The 19,816-nt window shown below is 37.5% G+C and overlaps 1 protein-coding gene across 1 annotated transcript; it reads left to right on the top strand.

The window, feature by feature from the left end:
- Positions 1 to 6: 6 nt before the first annotated feature.
- Positions 7 to 19,789, top strand: Dek (DEK proto-oncogene). Its single transcript, XM_055595228.1, has 10 exons — positions 7 to 216; positions 3,501 to 3,602; positions 3,840 to 3,949; positions 5,082 to 5,176; positions 6,391 to 6,511; positions 7,677 to 7,865; positions 16,398 to 16,536; positions 16,824 to 16,972; positions 17,999 to 18,067; positions 18,448 to 19,789. The coding sequence occupies exons 1-10, from the start codon at positions 66 to 68 to the stop codon at positions 18,457 to 18,459; spliced, it is 1,137 nt and encodes a 378-aa protein (XP_055451203.1). The 5' UTR covers positions 7 to 65; the 3' UTR covers positions 18,460 to 19,789.
- Positions 19,790 to 19,816: the final 27 nt, after the last annotated feature.

The raw sequence follows: 19,816 nt of genomic DNA, 5'->3' as shown, positions 1-19,816 counted from the left end.
GTCCGGTCCTCGCGGGCTCGGGGACCGGAGCGTGCGGCTTCCTCCCGGCCCCGCAGGCCCCCAGCATGTCGGCGGCGGCGGCCCCCGCTGCGGAGGGAGAGGACGCCCCCGCGCAGCCCGCGTCCGAGAAGGAGCCCGAGATGCCGGGCCCCCGGGACGAGAGCGAGGAGGAGGAGGACGACGACGACGAGGAAGAGGACGAGGAGGAAGAAAAAGGTGGGGCGGCCTCGCGGGTGCATTTTTCCCCTCGGAAGTTTCCCCCCCACTCCCCTGGGAGGCAGTTACCCCGCTTTTTTGGCGCTTAAATGGCAGCAAGTCGGAGTGGTCGATTTCACGCGAATGGTTTCGTGTGTTTTCGCCGACCATCAGTGGCAGGAATCTATGGATTCTTTTTTTTGAGTGTTTACCAGGGTCTGGATTGCAAGTGTAGCAGAGTTTTCCCTCTGCCTTGAGAACACTTCGTCATCCGCCAGGAGGTTTGTGAGTCTGAGTTCTGTTTACCCCAGGGCCGGGTTTGCTACTCGAGTATTTTAGTTGTGCTAAATTCATTCTGCAGCGTTTGCCTTTTGAAGTTACCCAAAGGTCTGCAGTGTAACCTAATACTACAGGTATTATTGTGCTAATCCTGGAAGTGTTTTCATATCCTCAACTTTGTGCCTGCTGATCCTCCCCCCCCCTCCCCAGTAAGGGTTCTTGTTCTTGTTTCAGGGAGCTTTTTTCTTTGCCTTTCACCCGAGAAAGTTTCTGCTGTTGGAGAAAGTTCAAAAACGAGAAGCACTGAACTGAAAGTTAAAATATGAACCCACAGCTGTCTCGGTTTTGGAGCTAATTCTGCTCAAAGGAAGGTGGTAATAACCACCGTATTTGAGTAGACGCTGAGCTGTGAAGACAGCGGAGAGATGTGCAGAGAGGGGTGTCAGTTATCCGGCGTGCACCCAGTTCCTTTGCGGGTGCAGCAGTTTCCCTGACACATTCTCAGCTATTGGAAAATCCCAGGCGCAACTTCACGGATCAGCTTGACGACGCAAATTGGCCACAGCTCAGCCAAGCTTGGGAGCAGGTCTCAGGGTCAAAGTTCTCTTCTCAAACTCATTTCTTTTAATGAATACAGTGTAGGTTTTTATTTCAAATGGTACGTGCCCTAAGACCTTACGGGAATGTGTCATTTATGGACTGCACTGGTTTTAATTATAAATCTTAATAAGAATTGTTAACTTCTAGGTTATTTATAAATATAGTAATTGAAAGTTGGCTGAAGTATCTCAGTATAGCTAAGACTTACACTTTTACCTCTGAGTTGTTTGTTGTTGTTGTTGTTGTTGTTTTGGTTTTTTGGTCCTCCTGGGGGAGAGGGGGACCAAAGTTGTATATAAAAGGCCCAAACAGTAGTGTTTGGAGAGGGTAGAAATGATTCATAGAATCCTGGGTTCTGCTCTAGCTGAATACATTGGTTTTTAAAAACTGATTTTGTAGGTTTAGTTCTTTACAATTTCAGAACTGAAATTTAATTTATTTTAATTCATTATAATTGATTTAATTCATTTTTTTTTTTCTTCTGAAGTGTTTGGGACAGCTGGAATTGTAAATTTTTATTCTACTTAGACCAGAATACTCACCTTCAGCATAATGACAGAAACATTCCAGACAGTGAAATTTTTGTCTGTAGGGTGTGGGTAATGCTGTTCTGTAGAAAAACAGTTACAGAAGTGAACAAGCTTGGAGATGGCAGTGAGCTCTTTTGGATGTTTGGCTACTTGTAGGATATAGAGGAGCTGTCAAGGTTACAGTTGGGTATGCATTAATTTGAAAGCTCTGCTCCAGGGTTAGACTGTGAACTAGTTAGTTTGTAGATCTGATCCAAAGAAACAGTAACAATAGGAACTGTTGTAGGTACTGCTGTTTTCACTCATTCCTTGTAACCCCTTATATTCCCTAATCTGAACTGTCTTAAAAAGCTTCAACTAATGTTCTGATTCTTTTCCTCCTGGGATGCAAAATAGTCCCCCTTCAATTTACATTTTTTTTTTAAAGATTTATGTTTGTTTTCTGTGTATGAGTGTTCTGCTTGCATGTATGTATGTATGTATGTATGTACACCAGGTGCACAGCCTAATGCCCTTGGAGGCCAGGAGCCTGATGACCCTCTGAAAGTGGAGTTAGAGATGGTTTTGAGCTGCCCTGTGGTGCTGAGTACCAAACACTGGTCCTCTGAAAGAGCAGTAAATGCCCCTAACACTGAACCATGTCTTCAATCCATCACAAAGCATTTTGTAGTTTTTATTTGTTGTGTGTGGCTTGAAGTGGTGCATGTGGAGGTCAGAAAGGACTTGAGGGAGTCAGTTATCCTCCACCATATTCATTCAGGGGCTTAGACCTGGAGAGTTGGATCACCAGACTTGGCAGCAAGCACCTTTACATGCCCAGCAATCTGGCCAGCCAGGCTCACAAATTTCATCTTTGTCCTTACCTTTTTCCAAGGTTGAGTATTGAATTCAGGGACTTGAACATTTTAGACTTTTTATTATTTAACTATGCCATTATCCCTTAGTTGTATTTTTCTTAAAGATTTATCTTTTACAGTAAGTATACTTTATATTTTCCTAGTAAAATTTTCAAAAATGCTTAATACTGTTCTTTTGAGTATCAGGTAAAATCATTTGTTTGAATGAATGAATGAATGAATGAATGAGAGGACCTACACAAAATAAAGTTTTTATTTGATTAGATTTCAGTCAATAAGTAAGTGGTTTTTGATAAATACACCTTACTGTTTTTAAGGTTTATATATTAAATATTTCCGGGTGCCAAAATACTGTTAGATAGGAGAAACATGCTCTAGTGTCCATAGCACAGTAGGATGCCTACTTAGTTTAAAATAATTAATTACGTTTGTATGAAAATTTAGAAGGGTATAGAGGCCCACACAATAAAATAATGAGATTGAAATACTAATTATCTTTTTGTTGTTTTTACACAATAAAGTGAGATTTAAATATTAATTACCGTTTGTTTGTTTGTTTGGAGACAGGGTTTCTCTGTTTTAGCCTTGTCTATCCTGGAACTCTGTAGACCAGTCTGGCCTCAAACTCAGAGATCTGCCTACTTCTACCTCCCAAGTGCTGGGATCAAAGGCGTGTGCCACCACTGCGGGCTTGAAATACTAATCATCTTGATTATTGTGTTATATAAAATTAATGCGTTCTCTTGTGTAGCAAAAAGAAATAAGTGAGAAACTAGATGATTTTTCACAAGTCAAATGACTAGATTCTAATTTTGATAATTGTAATTGGAATAAAATTTCAGTTATTTTAGAGTAGGTGCTTGACAAACCTGAGTAAAATTTTGCTCTTAAAAACTACATGCTTCCAGGCTTTGTTTGCTTCTCAAAACATACTTAGGAGGAAAGTAAGCTGTTGAGTCTGGGAGATATTTCCCACTTGTTTATAAAATTGACACATTTTACCTTTTTGATATTTAAGAATTATTAAATTAATTCCTAGAAAAGAGTCTTATCGTGGAAGGCAAGAGAGAGAAGAAGAAAGTGGAAAGACTGACGATGCAAGTGTCCTCCTTGCAAAGAGAGCCATTTACGATTGCACAAGGTAAGTTTATTCTATATTTCTTTCACGGTGAAAATGCTCAATTAGGCAAAATGATAAACCAGCAAATACTTGGTAGTAGCAGCATACTAGAAAGAAAAGGGGTTATACTTGGGGCATAGTTTTAATTTTTCCTGTTAGCACAAAGTTACACAAATTATGCTGTGGGGGTAATTTTCAGTAAAGTAACTTTGTAAATATTATTAAGGTCTGGGTATTTAATTTTATTTTGTTTTTCAGGGAAGGGTCAGAAACTTTGTGAAATTGAAAGGATACATTTCTTTCTGAGTAAGAAGAAAACAGATGAACTTAGAAATCTACACAAACTGCTTTACAACAGACCAGGCACAGTAAGACATTTGAAAAACATCTTTACCGTGTTTTTTGATACTTAATATATTAAGAAGCTTCACTATAGAGCCATAATTTTAATTCTGTAAGAACGTTACTGATGAACTGGTTCAGTTTCTGTCCTATACCAGTGAGTAAATTTGAGATACATACTTGTTAACGGGATCTTGTACTTGTTGACATATGGCAGCACGCATAGCTGGTTATTAAAACGATATCTAGGGCTCTTCTGTATTTCTTCTGACTGGGACTAGAGGGAATAATTCAGAGATGAATTGCTTATCTGTAGTGCCCTGAGCTGGGTCTCCCAACAGCGCTACCAACAAAACAAAACAAAAACAAAAAAAATGAAATTTGCTCCAAACTCAAAGTCTAAATTATATAATACAGTCAGTTGTGATTTTAATGATTTTTATTTATATTAGAATTAATTTTTCAGTGTTCTGTCCATTTACAATAGTCCTTGTAATTGTATGTTATTTTAACCATATCCCTATAAGAGTGGCACTACATGTACTTTAAATGAAAGGGGTTGTTTCACTTATGTGGGTGTTTTGCCTGCATGTTACCTGTCCGTTTCTTGCTTGGATGCTGGGCTTTAGTTACCAGCGGCTATGAGCCAGCCACTATATAGTTGCTGGGAGTGGAACCTGGGCCCGCTAGTAGAACAGCCATCTTGTCAGCCTGTGTAGCTAAGTGTAAAATAAGAAACTTTGCTTTGGGTTGAAGATGTCTGAAGCATACTCTAGTTTACTTTCACATGTACTCACCTCATTTTGCACAACAATCTAATTTACACATGCCTTATAACTAGTAAGTGGTATTAACTTTTTAGAATACTTATAATTACTTACTCTTCCAAAAGTAGTAATTGACTGGTAACATTCTGCATCTCCCTTGGGAGCCATTATGGTGCATACTGCCTGGGTGAAAATACATTTGGATTCATACTCTTCAAAGAATTGCATTTGTAGGACTTTTATAATGTTAATGTTTTAGTAGCAAATTTTTTTCAGTTTTGCTGAATAAATTAGTATTTTAACCTGGAAGATAGATAGAAAAGATGCTGTCTGAATTTTTTGTCTTATCCATTACTGGATAGTAGCATTAACACCTGAGAACCATTTTCAGGTGTCTTCATTGAAGAAGAATGTGGGTCAGTTCAGCGGCTTTCCATTTGAAAAAGGCAGTGCCCAGTATAAAAAGAAGGAAGAGATGCTGAAAAAGTAAGTTATTTTTATAAATACTCTGGCTAGTATGCTTAGGGAATTAGCCTATCTTTAATAATTAAGAATAATACTTCCTCATTCTTAGTAGATTTCTAACTATTTAGGTGTCAGGATTTGACAAGTTTTTCTTAGCATCAACTTGGTTCTGGTAAATAGAGATTGTTATAATTATTAAAAACCTTTAAGTTTTCATTTCCTAGTTTAAAAGTCTGAAGGAAATGTAGTGAAATACAGTTCTGTTCCCTGCAGTTACTGTTTCTTAATGTTTAAACTTGCTTTGAAAATAATTTCTTTGATGAGAAATTGTCATTTTTCCATAATTTTTTGCAATGTGACCGATTTTGGAACTTGTTAAATGCCACAGAAAAAGAATTTAAATAGTAAAAGTGATTAGTTCTTTTAATTTTTATTTTTGATTACATTTTATTCACTTTGTATCCCCCCCCCTTTAGGTCCCTTCCTCCTCCCCTCCCAGTCCCTCCTTTGCTACCCCTTCTCCACGCATGCCCCTCCCCAAGTCCACTGATAGGGGAGGGTTTATTTTTCTTCCTTCTGATCCTGGTCTATCAGGTCTCATCAGGATTGGCTGCATTGTCACCTTCTGTGCCCTGGTAAGGCTGCAAGAGAAGGCCAATCAGTTCATGTCAGAGACAGTCCCTGTTCCCATTACTTTGTAACCCACTTGGACACTAAGCTGCCATGGGCAACATCTGTGCAGGGGTTCTAGGTTATCTCTATGCATGGTCCTTGGTTGGAACATCAGTCTCAGGAAAGACCCCTGTGCTCAGATTTTTGGCTCTGTTGCTCTCCTTGTGGAGTTCCTGTCCTCTCCAGATCTTACTGTTCCCCCCTCTTTCCTAAGCTCCCCTGCGCTCTGCCCAAGGTTGCCCATGAGCCTCAGCATCTGCGCTGACAGTGTGCAGGGAGTGATTAGTTCTTAATGAGGCATCGTTGGTCATGAGCCGAGACCATATTTAAAGTACATGAGTTTTGTGGGATTGGAAACTGATGTAATTTTCTAGTGCGTTTACTTAAACTGTTGGTAAGTATTCTTCATTTTCTGATGGTTGTTTAAAGAGTAAGCCACAAAGACATACTTGTAACTGCTATGTAAGCAAAGCAAACCAGTTTTGTTGGCTCTTCTCTTTACATCATGAAGAATATTTACAAACTCTTATGTAGTCACCTTGTTTTTCCCCTTAATGTTTCAGGTTTAGAAATGCCATGTTAAAGAGCATCTGTGAGGTTCTTGACTTAGAGAGGTCAGGTGTGAACAGTGAACTGGTGAAGAGGATCTTGAATTTCCTAATGCATCCAAAGCCTTCCGGCAAAGTAAGGATCAGTTTTACTATTTCAGTAAACTGATTATTAACAGCTTTTCCTTTCTCCTACTGAGACATGTCTAACAGCAGAATTGTGTTGTCAGCAATAGCATCTGCATTCAAAATATATGGCTTCCATTGACAAAGCTGCACCATTTTCATAATATAAATCAAATAGCATATTTGTTCCTTCAAAATAAATGTCAGGAGTATAAGACTAAGAAAGGTACCTAAATGTCACATAAGATATAACCAGGGCCCCAGGGGTTTTCTGTCTGGAAGGTATTGATTGGAATAAGAGAAATAAGTTGAGGAAATATTTAAAATAGGGTTGTTGACTAGTTTTTTAAAAGTAGGCAAATACTCCTAAGAAAGCATTTAAAAATAAATTAATTGAAGCTAGGCATGGTAGTGTACACCTGTGGCCCCAGCACTCGAGGAGGCAGAGAGCCAGACGCATCTCTGAGTTTGAGGCCAGCCTGCTCTACAAAGCAAGTCCAGGACAGCCAGGGCTACACAGAGAAACAATGTCTCAGGGGTGAATAAAACCAACAAATTCATTGGCTGATCAAGTTACTTTCCTCATGTGATTATACGTGCATATGGTTTAACTAAAAGTACAGCAAGTTACTTATTTCGTGCTTGATTTTAGTTTCATTTTCATAATTAACATACTCAAAGTTTATTGGATTCTGAAGGGTGTCGTGAACTTGGCATTACTGAAAGAGGTGGTACAGTTTGTGTATAAATTTAGGGTGTATAATTGTCGATCAAGCTTTATTTTCTCTGCATAGTTCCACCCACTCCCTTGGTTCATGGAACCTATAAAACAAGAAGCTCCTAGTGATGGCTTCTTCAGTTCGTTAAAAAGTGAAGTAAATTAACTCTTAATTTCACATATTGTCTTGATATCATGTAAACACTACCTGAACTCATTACAATTTGGACTTCAGTCCTGTTTCAGAACCAAGAGCACCCTTTGCACATGGTCTTGCCAGGTGTTTACAGTACAAATGAGAATACTGCTAATGCAGCCTGACACATTTAAAGACGATTTCTCCGCTAAATCTGTAAATACGTTGATAGATTTTGAGTTGGGAAGTAATTATCAAAAGGAGTTAACTGACACAGAAAGACCCTTATTGATGTTACTGTTAATAAATTTTTATATGCAGCCATTGCCAAAATCGAAAAAGTCATCAAGCAAAGGTAGTAAAAAGGAACGAAACAGTTCTGGAATGACAAGGAAGTCAAAGCAAACTAAATGTCCTGAAATCCTGTCAGATGAATCTAGTAGTGATGACGATGAGAAGAAAAAGAAGGATGAGTCTTCAGAAGATGAAGACAAAGAAAGTGAAGAGGAGGTAAAATGTTATTATAAACTATTTTTTACTATCAGAGAAATATTCTGGCTATATAAACAAGCAAATGGTTTGATGTTGGTTCTTTTTAATTGTGAAGATTTATAAATAATTGAGTAGGCTTATATTCCTCCTGACCCCCATCAAACATTAAAGTTTCAGAACAGTTGAGTTTGTGACCTGAATTTGAAATGGTTCTGAGCTGCCTCTCATTGTATAGAGTGGGGAAATGGGAAAGGAAGCAGCCGAGGTCTACACTCTAAACAGAAACATGGAGTAACATATTCTTTATTTTTTAGTATTTTTATGTATGGGTCTTTTGTCTGTAAGTATGTCTGTGCAACATATACATTCCTGGGTTCAGAGACCAGAAGTGGCCAGGAGCCCCTGAAACTGCAGTTACATATGACTGAGCCTCTAGGAATTGAACTTGTATCCTATGGAAGAGCAGCCAGTGATCTTAACCACTGAAGCAGTCTCTCTAGCCCATGGGAGCCTCTTTATTGACTTATCAGGGAACAGTTGGAAAGCAATGTTTACACAACACTAAGGCAGGAGATTCTCAGAACAAGGATTGCAACCAGCTACAGGGGACACGGAAATGAACATTTGAATTTTTACAATAGCATGCATACGCTAGGGATTCTCCTCCCTTTTCTAGCACTGAGAAGATGATGATGATTCTTATTAGGCATCGAATCACTGAGCCTGTTTTGGTTTTTTAAGACAGGGTTTCTTTGTGTAGCCTTGGCTGTCCTGAACCTGCTCTGTAGACCAGGCTGGACTCAAACTTACAGCGATCCACCTGCCTCTGCCTCCTGATTGCTAGGATTACAGGTGTGTGTCACAATGCCCTTCGAGCCTGTTTTGTTGTTATTTTTATGTTGGTGGTAGGGGTTAAGTTCAAATCTTGCTTATGTGGCATGACCTGTCTCAACAGCCTCCATGATTTTAAACTGTTTTCCTTGTTCAATTTTTTGCTCATTTATCATGTGCCCTTCATTGTAATGAAAAGTTACAGAATTTTTTTTTTTTTTTTTTCTCATGAAACAGCATGAGGTTTAGAAACTGGGTTCAAGTCCCTGTTCTCCCATGGTTTTTCACTTTTATTATATATGACTGAATCATTTAATCTGTATTCACTCTCCCAATCTAAAATTGAAAGCAACCTCATAGGGTCATATTAAATGAATGTAAAGTGCTGTCAAATTATAGTCTCATTAGTTGATATTACTATTAGCCAGGCATGGTGGCAAATGCCTTTAATGCTAGCATTCATTAATCCTAGGGTAGCAGAGGCCTTCCTACAGAATGAGTTCACATAGCCAGAACTATGCAGAGAAATCATATCTCAAAGTGCCCCCCCCCAAAAAAAAAAGGAATCCTTAAGATATTTTATTCCAGATACCATTTCTGATTCCAGTCTTGTTGTTGCCAAAATAAAGTCCAGGAAGAAGATACTTTGTGGGCAGATATAAGCTGTTATATTTACAAATCAGAGATAGTTTTCTATTAAAATTGGACATAATCAGAAACTCAGGTCAAATGGTGGCAATCCATGAAAGACAAAAGAAAATGCACTATAGACATTAAGTACATCAAACCACCCCATATAAAAGCTGTTACAGGCATTTTTCCCACATGGGTTTGTCTTGAGAGACTTTTATGAGATACAATTCCAATAAAGTCTGTAGGTCCCCTCACCCCCGTAGTAAATTTTCCTCCAGCAAGACTAATACTGTTGTAAAAACCCTTTAAACCTGAACTACCTCAAAAACGTTACGGATAATTTAGTTTCTATGAAAGGGTCTGAGTGACTTTGAAAGGTAAATTCTGGGAAAAGAAATAGTCATTTTGTGACATTTTGATGTTTTTTTCCTTTTTATAAACCTATACAGTGTTTTATGTTGAGTAATGCCTCCCAGTACCCTCTGGTATCCCTCTCTGAACCCCTTCTTCCCACCTGGTTTCCCATGACACCGCCTCCACTAGCAACCAGTAATAGTCATTCACTCCTAAGGAAGGCGTGGGTGGGCATTGTGGTTGCCTTCAGCCAGTCAGGTGAAGGTCTTCAGAGCTGCTGTGTGTTTGTAGTGGCAGTGTCTTGTCTGGATGGCCATTGTTTCGTGACAGTCGTCCCATTATCCAGCTCTTGAATTTACTCTGTTTCTCTCTGTAATGTTCCCTGGGTCTTGGGTGGGAGTTGGTACAGATGTCCCGTTTAAGGGTGAGTGCTCATCACTTTTCTCTGTACTTTGACCAGATAGGACTCAGTACGTTAACTGTTACCCTGTGCAGCAGGCTGAGAGCTGCACTAATGTAGGTATAAACACAAGTGCTTAGAAAGCAGTTTGACTACATGTGTAGATGAACATTAATAATATATTCCTCCTGTGGGCCCCTGTCCTCAGCCATAGGCTCTTGATAGGTTAATGAGTACCAAGTGCATATTCCTTCCAATGTTGTGGGCCTCAGGTAACCATAGACTGAAAAATAAATCTTGCCACCATTACATTAGTTGGCATATCTTGCCTGATGAATTGGTATTGTTGTGCACATGTGTTCTATAGCAGGGTAATAGTGTGGATACATTTTTCATATCTTCATCTGGCAATAAACATTCCCCGTGAAAAGAGGAAGTTTCAAGTTCAGTTTTATCTTGATTTCTCTATGTCCTAATCAAAGTTAACCAGGGTTTTGGTTTTATATCTACTTTATTCTTGTTACAGACAAGGAAGAATAAGGCAACAGGCAGGGGTTTGGCCATTTTTGCCTTGGAGGGGATACCTTTAACCAGAGCCAGAGGCCTCTGTCTACAGGACATTGAATGGAATGTTGTTACCTGGCTGTTTAGGTGCAGGACGAAAACTTAAGAGCTCCAGATCCAGGTGCTAGTGCCTAACCCCCCCCCCCCCCCCCCCCCGCTTTTTTTTTTTTTTTTTTTGTTTCTTTCCTGTTTGAGCTTCTCTATAGCCCTGATTGTTCTGGAACTCTATAGATCAGGCTATCCTGGAACTCACAGAGATCTGCCTGCCTCTGCCTCCCCAGTGCTGGGATTGAAAGTGTGTAGCACTGCTTAAATGACTGTTATACTTCAAATCTGATGTGGATTTGCCCTTTTCATTTTTCTTTTTTTGGAAGTTTTGTTGCTTTTCCTGCCTTTATAGGAAAAAAGACACGTCAAAAGTAGGTTGTTGTTCGGTTAGAAATTCTACAAATCAGAGAAACCTGCAGTTACAATTTTTATTAAACTGTCTTTTTGCTGAATAAATTGCTTGATAGTAGGAATACAGACACATGTGTATTCCTATTCTTTAATACTTTTAGAAACAGACTTCATAATTCGAACAGAGGAATTTCAAAACTGAAAATTTAAATCTTTTGTTAGAAATCAAAGTTAAAAGATCACCTTGATTGAAATCCATTTACACTTTTTGTGGACTATAACTGGAATTACACATTTTTATTCTCTTGGCATTTTGGGTTTTCTTGGCCAAGTTATTAGAAGAATCCTGTATTTTAAGCTAATTTTTATTTTGTTCATCTGTTCATCCAGTACAGCCTTTCTGCTGTGGGGACAGGATTCTGGCTCTGTGACAGGCATCTTTTTTTGGTGACCCTCCTTCAAGAGCCCTGCTGCCTATAACAGATAGGTAAGCCTTGATCTCACAAGATTTTTGGGTTTTTGGCCAAAAAGTGTTTGTGCCATTTCTCAGTTCTACATGGAAAAGCCTTTCCACTGTTTTTTCTTACTAGTCTTTTAATTTTTTTAATGTTATTAGTCTTTATTCTTTGGGTTGGAAGAACATTCGCTGTTCTTCCATTGGACTCAAATTCAGATTCCAATACATATGTCCAGTGACAATACCTGTAACTCCAGCTCCGGGAAATCCGACACTCTCTTCTGGTCTTCTAGGACACCTGGTACACACAAACACACACATATCTTTGAAAGCAAGTTATAGTTTGGAAACTAGCTTTTTGTTTATTTTTTACCCTCTTTGAAACTTGTTACTTAATTTCATTTTGTAATGACCCAGTCTCAGCATCTGTTTGGTTAAATAACAAAGGTGTCTTTAAGACCCTATCTTTCACATCTAAAATTTCATTAACTCTTAACTCTTGCTTGACTTAAGAGAGGTAAGAGGTACAGCTTTATTTACCTGGTTGAGGCACTATTGTGACTCCTTTTTTTTTAAAGGTGTCTTATAAAATTCTTGCTGGCCTTGAACTTGTCTTGAAGGTGAGGCCTACTGCCTCAGGCTCCTGAGTGATGAGGATTATAGAAGTACTCTTAATGATTTGATAAAATAAATCTTCCCTTTACTCTTTCTCAAATAAATAATCTATATATGTAAATTACACCAGAAGATAATGGTGTTACAAATCAAGAGGCTTAGCTAATTTCTACTAATGAACTGTGTGGCTTAGCAAGATGTCTAACAAAACAGAACTTTAGGATCAGTGGAAAATTTTAAACCTTTTCTAGGCCTCAAGTTCCCACTTTAATAATATGTAGCAATAATTAGAAGCACTAACTCTAGGCTCTGTAGTAGAGATCAAGACATTGACAGTCTTTAGCCACATGTATCCTTATGTATTAAGAGGGCAGTCACATGTTAGGAAGAGAGGTAGTCAGATGAAACTGCAGGAATGAACATCTGTTACTAGTAATGCTTTCTACAGTAGAAACATCTCTGTTTAGCAAATAGGCTGTGATATCGCTTGGTTTGTTACTCTAACTTAGCTTTATAGTTTCAACCCTAGCTTAAAGGAATACAGAGACTTCAAAGCTAGCCTGGTCTACAAAGCGAGTACAGGACAGCCAAGGCTACATAGAGAAACCCTGTCTCAAAAAAAAAGTACACATAGTTATGTGGTTCTTATTTCTCCACATAGGACAAACTTGCTTCTTCCTAGCTTTAAGGTGTTAACTGATTTTACTACTGCATGCCCTCATTTACAGTGAGTTAAAGAATTTGGTTTGATCTTCGTTTTTGTTTTGAGCTCATGAGATTGTGTAGAACCAGTATTAGGAAAATGCATTTCTTCTTGAACTTTCCACTACCTCCTAGTTAATAGAGGACAAGGACCAGTTCCTACAAACAATACAAAGATGAACATAAGTGGCCACTCTAAACCATAAACCCTATAGCTTGCTTTCTGGGGGATCAATGCAAGTAAATAAGGGCAGTCTGTCTCTTCCCTATATTGTCAGAGCTTCTCATAAGCTTGCTATATAGTGTATAAACAGACATGGAAAAAACTGTATAAACCGTATGTATGAGTGTGTATATGTATGTATAGTTTTGCTGCATGGAAATACAGTTTGTCCTCAGTAATTATATAGATAATATACTTAATCAAACCTTTTAATGTCTATTAGGCATTGTTTTTATGTAAATAAACTGTTACCTTAATAGCACAGAGATAGGAATGATGGGCCATTCTTTTTGTTGTTTTTTTTTTTTTTTTTTTTTAAGATTTTATTTATTTATGTATTGAGTGCTCTATCTGCATGTGTGCCTGCACACCAGAGGACATCAGATTCCAGTATATAGGTTGAGAGCCACCATGTGATTGCTGGGACTTGAACTCGGAACCTTTAAGAAGAGCTCTTAACCTCTGAGCCATCTCTCCAGCCCTTTGTTTTGTTTTTGAGACAGGGTTTCTGTGTGTAAAAGTCTCGACTGGCCTTGAACTCAGATCTGCCTGCCTCTTTCTCTGCATCCCCAAGTGCTAGGGACATGCCGGGGTGGTGAGCACCACCACCGCTCAGCAAATGGGGGCCGTTCTTAACTTTACTGACCAGAAGAAGGATTGGAAAGTGAGTGATTTGAATGAGAATGCAGAATTAGCAGTGAAGTCAGGATTTAAAACAAAGCTTGATTGTAAGTCCATGTTCTAATTCACTGCTGTACTGTATCTTCTATAACGTCTGGAGTAGTGACCTATAGTGGGAATGTGAAGTAATCAGATTGGAACATTGTAAGATATTTAAGGGGTGATAGGTTATTAAAAATCTTAGTTTTCAAAGATTGAAAGTTCGTGAAAATTAAAATGAGCATGGTTAACTTGCCTTCTCAGCTGTCCCTTTTATTCTATTTTTTTTATGTTTACCTCCAAATAACTAATAACCTATATTTTCCTTAGCTTCTAAAACTCTGTCCATTGTTTCCCAACACTGAGATATTGTTTGAAATGCTCATCCAGTCACCTGTCCCTAATAACGTAATCTTCAGGGTAGGTGAAGTCATTTTACTTTGCCCAAGATTAGTACGAGCTTAAGTACTTAAGCTTGTTGGTTCACTGTTTTTAGTGTTTTCCAAGTCATCCAGTCAAAAGCACTTTTTATCTTAAGTGTGTCACAGAAAAATTTACAGCTGATTAGTTAAAATAATTGAAACCAGTATAGCCTTACAAGAATGAAGATGTTTGTGAGTCAAGTCATATCTACCATAATGTGAAGGCACCCAGATTTTGAACTGTATTTTACCTTACTCTATAGTGCTTGTATGGTATGTTTGCACAATTATATCATAAAATCTCACAGACAGATCGCTGTGAGCCTGGTCTACAGAGTGAGTACAGGACAGCCAATGCTACACAGAGAAACCATGTCTCAAAAGAACAAAAAACCAAAAGCTTTTGTTAATGAAGAATACGCTAATTGCCTGTTTTTTAAAAGGCTGTGGAATGTTATCCTTTCTAGAAGATGGTGTTAAATAAAGATGTATGTTTGTACAGAAGCAAAATTTTCTAACTGGTTTCATTTCCTTTCCTACCCTCTTATCACCACAGAGGTTTAAACTTTATTAAAGCACTAACTTGAACCCATTAGTAGGCTTAAAATTAAATTAATAATATTATGTATGCCTTCTAAAAGATTAGTAGTAAACCTTAAGTGACCCTGGAAGTTTTAATTCTAATACAGTAGGATTGAGTAGCAGTGAAGTGTGTTATTTCTGTTGCTCATTTTTCACAGCACTTTGGGTAGTGTAGCTTAGATTATGTTTTTCGAGACAGGGTTTTTCTCTGTGTAGCCCTGGCCTGGAACTCTTTTAGACCAGGCTACCCCAAATTCAAGAGATCTACCTGCCTCAGCCTTCTGAGTGCTGGGATTAAAGGCGTGCACCACCACACCCAGCAGCTTAGTTTTTTACACTCACAAGTCCAGATTTTTTAGCCTTGGACTGAAGAGTGATGGTGGATTTTTTGATTCTATGAAGTGTATTGCTATAATAGCTGAACCTTTTTTAAGAGCCTACCGCAGCTTGTGTTAACTAGGTGGGCACATAACTTAAAAAACTGGTTTCTGTTGGTCATGGAAAACTAATACCAGTCATGGTGCTGGGCTTGGTAAAACTCCCATACTTAGCCTCTTAAATACTACCTAAGTACTGTTAGTAAAGCCAAAATGGATAGGTCTGGATAGTGCCCAGCCAACAGAATATTACTCTTAATACAGGGGAGTCTAGGTTTATATAGCTATGTCCAATGTTAATATAACAAAGATAAAACCCTAAAAATGAACTAATTTCACTTAGATATATGGTCTGAATCTACCTAGCTTTTGAAAATTGATCCAAACGACAGATTAAACATGATATTTATGCCCTTTAAAAAGGTTTAAGTCAGGCGAGGTGTAACATACTGTAATTGAGGGCTTTAGTGACATGGCAAAAGATTGTTCAAGGCTAGTTTGTGTAGAAATAGCAGCAGTATCTCACAAACGACAAAAAGCTGATTTGATCATTTAACTCTAGAATGGAGAATGTAAAACATTCTTCTGTCTAGCTGTTTGTGGTAGTTTTGATGTATAAAGATGAGAATTTATCTTCTGTTTGTTTCCTTTTGGGGATTTTCTCTGTAGCCCTGGCTGTCCCAGAACTTGTTCTGTAGACCAGGATGGCCTGACTCAGATCTGCCTCTTCCTCCCAAGTGTCCAGCCTTAGGGTTTTTTTTTGATATGTGGAATACTTTGCTTTGGCAATGTTAATTAAATGAAGAATTATACTTCCTAGTTTCAGACTTAAAAGGTATAATTTGGACACTGTAATTTGTGCAGACATCCAGCATTTGCCTTTTGTTGAATCATCTGTGGACTGGTGTTTAAAAGCATGTGTTCTGGAGTCAGATCTGTATTTGAGTCTGTGCTTGTATTAATGTGATTGTGAATAAGATGACTTTACTGAATCTGCTTCCTCGTATTCACACATTTTTACTGAATAACTGTCTACCTATTTTAGAAGTTATTAGTGAACATTAGGGATAAAAGCTTGTCTTCCTGTAGCTTAAATTCTTTGGGAAGAGAGTAGGAGACGAGTATTTATATTTTGAGCCTATCTATCACCCTCAATCAAATGGGATAATATGGTGACTGATACTTAGACTTACATTGAAGTAAACATTAGGGTACAATTCCTCTCAGCAGTTGATAATTAGTAATGTTTAAGCTGACTTAGTGTTTTCTGTGAGAAAGGAGATGGTGAAATAATAGTGACTCATCCAAATATGCTTTGCTTTACTTTCTAGCAACCACCAAAAAAGACATCTAAAAAAGAAAAAGCAAAACAGAAAGCTACTGCTAAAAGTAAAAAATCTGTGAAAAGTGCTAATGTTAAGAAGGCAGATAGTAGCACCACCAAGAAGAACCAAAACAGTTCCAAAAAAGGTACGTTTTTAGAAATGACAGCAACTGTTGTGGCACAGCATATGCATGTATGTATTTTAATGTGTATAAAAGACAATAAAACTGCAAAGAACTTTGGCAGATAGTAACATGCTAGTTTGCAGAGCTAAAAATAATTTCAATGTGTGCTTTATATGCAAATTTAAGATAAAAATTTTGTTTTAAAAGTAAAGCTAAGCAATGGTTGGTTTATAGTTGGGGCTTATGTTCCCCTGAAAACTTTGTTAATGCAAAAAAAAATTATTCACACTTAGTATCTTACCTTTTAGAGTCTGAATCTGAAGATAGTTCTGATGATGAACCATTAATTAAAAAACTGAAAAAACCACCTACAGATGAAGAGTTAAAGGAAACAGTGAAGAAATTACTGGCTGATGCTAACTTGGAAGAAGTCACAATGAAGCAGATTTGCAAAGAGGTAGTTGAGGGCACCAGTTCTGGTTATTTCCCCTACCTGTAGGATTTTTGTTTTTTTGGTTTTGTTGTTGTTTACCTGTTCTTTAATTTGAAACTGTTAACACATCTTTTTGTGTATTCACTCAGAGTATTGATTTCAGGCCCTCTTGTACTGGAACTGTAGCAACCCTTAAAAAGTCAAAACATCTCTTCCTACAGTTTTATAAATAGTGAGTGAATAAAATTAAAATGTTATGCTTCACAACACATTTTTCTGGTGTGGAAACACAGTGATGTATTCTTGGCTTGCTTTGGCTTAAGCAGAATCTTGGGAGTCACCTTACTCCCTTTGTTAGTGTGCTAGATGACCATTAAAAATTAGGATAATATCTTAAACTTCTTTGGAATTCTTTTACATCTCCAGAAATAAAAATGTTTTAGTGTTGAATATTGGAGATGTACAAGTTTCTTAATGACTAAACGAAGTTAATTTGAAATTCAAAGCTAAAACAGTGTGCTTTTATTGAATTTATTTTCTAATTCATTAGACATTCCTTGAGCCTTTGCTACATACCACGCAGCAGAGAAGTCATTGTCTTTAAATATGCCTGCCAATCAGTGAGGTACAGAAAGAGATAAAGATTTCAGCAGCAGGCTGTCTGAAAGCTGTTACAACACTTTGGGAGGAGCACAGCACCTTGGAACAAACATTCCTACCTGGAATTGGGGGGGGGGGGGCAGGGCTTGAAAGAGTTTGAAAAGGGATCTAGAATTATTGATTTCCAGAATAATAGACTCTTTTCTCCATAGCAGTGCTGTGACCCTTTCATACATCACCTCATGTTGTGGTGACCCCCCCCACCATAAAATTATTTTTGTTGCAGCTTCATTACTAATTTTGCTGCTGTAAAGCACCGAGAATGTCAATTGACTTCATTGCTTTTAATACAGTGTTATTATTAAATTTCATTTACAGGTACAAGTCTAAGTTTACTTTTAATTCAGAGACAGTATTATGGACTTTTAAATCTGCTTTTAATGTTTTTAGGTATATGAAAATTACCCTGCTTATGATTTGACTGAGAGGAAAGATTTCATTAAAACAACTGTAAAAGAGGTAAATATTTTTTCCTTTTTCTGTTTGGTCACTTGGCATAGAAACCAAAGGTTTATCAAATATTGCATGAAAAATCACATTAACACTATAGTTGTTAATAAACACAGATAAGGAAATATATTTAGTAAGTTTGAACAGTTTTGATATCGCTTAGCCTAGATTAAGACAGGTTCATAGTGTACATGGTAGCTTTGTATCTGTGAGGTAGTCACTAGTGTCAAGGCAAGTCACTCTAAGGTACAAGGGTCAACAGTAACCAATGTTTAATAATGAGCCTGATTTCCCATGGTAACAATAAAATGAGAGTAAAAGTTTATGTTGTATACGTACTTGATTTTGTGTGTTGGATGTGGTAAAAGCAGCTTTCTTTTTCATTGCAGCTAATTTCTTGAGATAGAGGACAGATGGCTTGTTCTCAGATTTGAAGATCTGATTTATACCAGCAAAGAGAATGTATTCTTTTTTAAGTCTTGTCATTGGTAGAACTTGCTGCTGACCCTCCTAAGTGTTACATATTTGAGCTTGCTGTTGTAAATTGCATTTCCTTGCAGTTTTCAGTTTAAATCTTGCATGGCCACAATTGTTCCTTGCTTTTTATAGTTGTACATTTTGGATTTCTTTATTGTAAGGTCATAGATACCGGAACTGTGTGAATTTTAGTGCACTTAATGTTAGCTTGCTTAAAATGTACTTTTTAATGAAAGCAAAAACTATTATAACCAGCATTTATACGTGCAGAGACTATTGCAGTATTTAGTATATGAAATATTTTGAATACATCTGTCAGTGTGAAAACTTAGTCAAAGTTTGTTCATCATATTATATAGCCCAGCTGTTCAGATGACCGAGTTGGAACTTTTTCTGCATGTGTATATATGTCAAGTTGTCGGCATGACAGAAGTGACAGATGTTATTTTTGTATTTTTAAAAACCAATTTGTTGTATATAATTTTTTTAATTTCTTTTGTGCAGATCAATTTTTAAACTCTTGTAGGTAGGTGTCTTTACACTTATAAATGTCAGTGTTCAGCTAGGCAGCAATGACGTAGCAGTCAGAGTTCAGTGGTGTTAACACTGAAGGACTGTCTAGTTCTGCTTTGCCCGGAAAGTGTCACCAATTTGTGGTTAACTTTGTGTCATAGAAATTTTATATTGAGGATAAACAAAAAACACATCAGAGCTTCAAAAAGTGGAGAGTGTGAGCACATTTGGCTTATAGATAAGTGATTGATAGTAACTACACTTTTTTGACCATATAAGTAATAGATACAAGAAACGTGGCTACCTTCATAATTATGATTAAAAGTATCAGATGTAATGCCAGAATTGGTATGAGGGCAATGTAGGTATTGCTGAAAGTATTTCTCAAAAACCATACATTAATATCTTAAAGCAAGTATTACAGAATCAAGGCTGTTTGATTTTAAATTTTGGTCAATCAAGATTTTAGATGGCAAACACAGACTGCCCCTAAATTTAAATTGTCTTTTTTTGACTGTCCTAATAACCTATTTCTCATATGCTGCTTGACATTTGATGTACCAACTGAGTGTTTAATCTTTTACATCATAGATCAGATTTGAGCATTAATAGGTATTTTCACATATTTGACTTCAGTATGCTTTGAGTGAGAAGGAACAAGCAAGTAAATGGGGACTAAAAATTGGCCTTTTAAGTACTTTGTTATAAATCTTGGCAATAAAGAATAAATCAATGTTTTAAGTGTCTTGTATTTAATCTTTGTGTGTG

This window comes from Psammomys obesus, unplaced genomic scaffold (genome assembly GCF_907164565.1).
Source record: "Psammomys obesus unplaced genomic scaffold, mPsaObe1.curated_primary_1811, whole genome shotgun sequence".
Classification (NCBI taxonomy): Eukaryota; Metazoa; Chordata; class Mammalia; order Rodentia; family Muridae; genus Psammomys; species Psammomys obesus.
This window is presented reverse-complemented; position numbering and strand designations above follow the sequence as displayed.

Coding starts and splice junctions, on each gene's coding strand:
- Dek (XM_055595228.1), top strand. CDS start 66: ATGTCGGCGGCGGCGGCCCCCGCTGCGGAGGGAGAGGACGCCCCCGCG. Junction 3,950..5,081: donor TTTACAACAGACCAGGCACA/GTAAGACATTTG, acceptor AACCATTTTCAG/GTGTCTTCATTGAAGAAGAA. Junction 6,512..7,676: donor ATCCAAAGCCTTCCGGCAAA/GTAAGGATCAGT, acceptor TTTTATATGCAG/CCATTGCCAAAATCGAAAAA.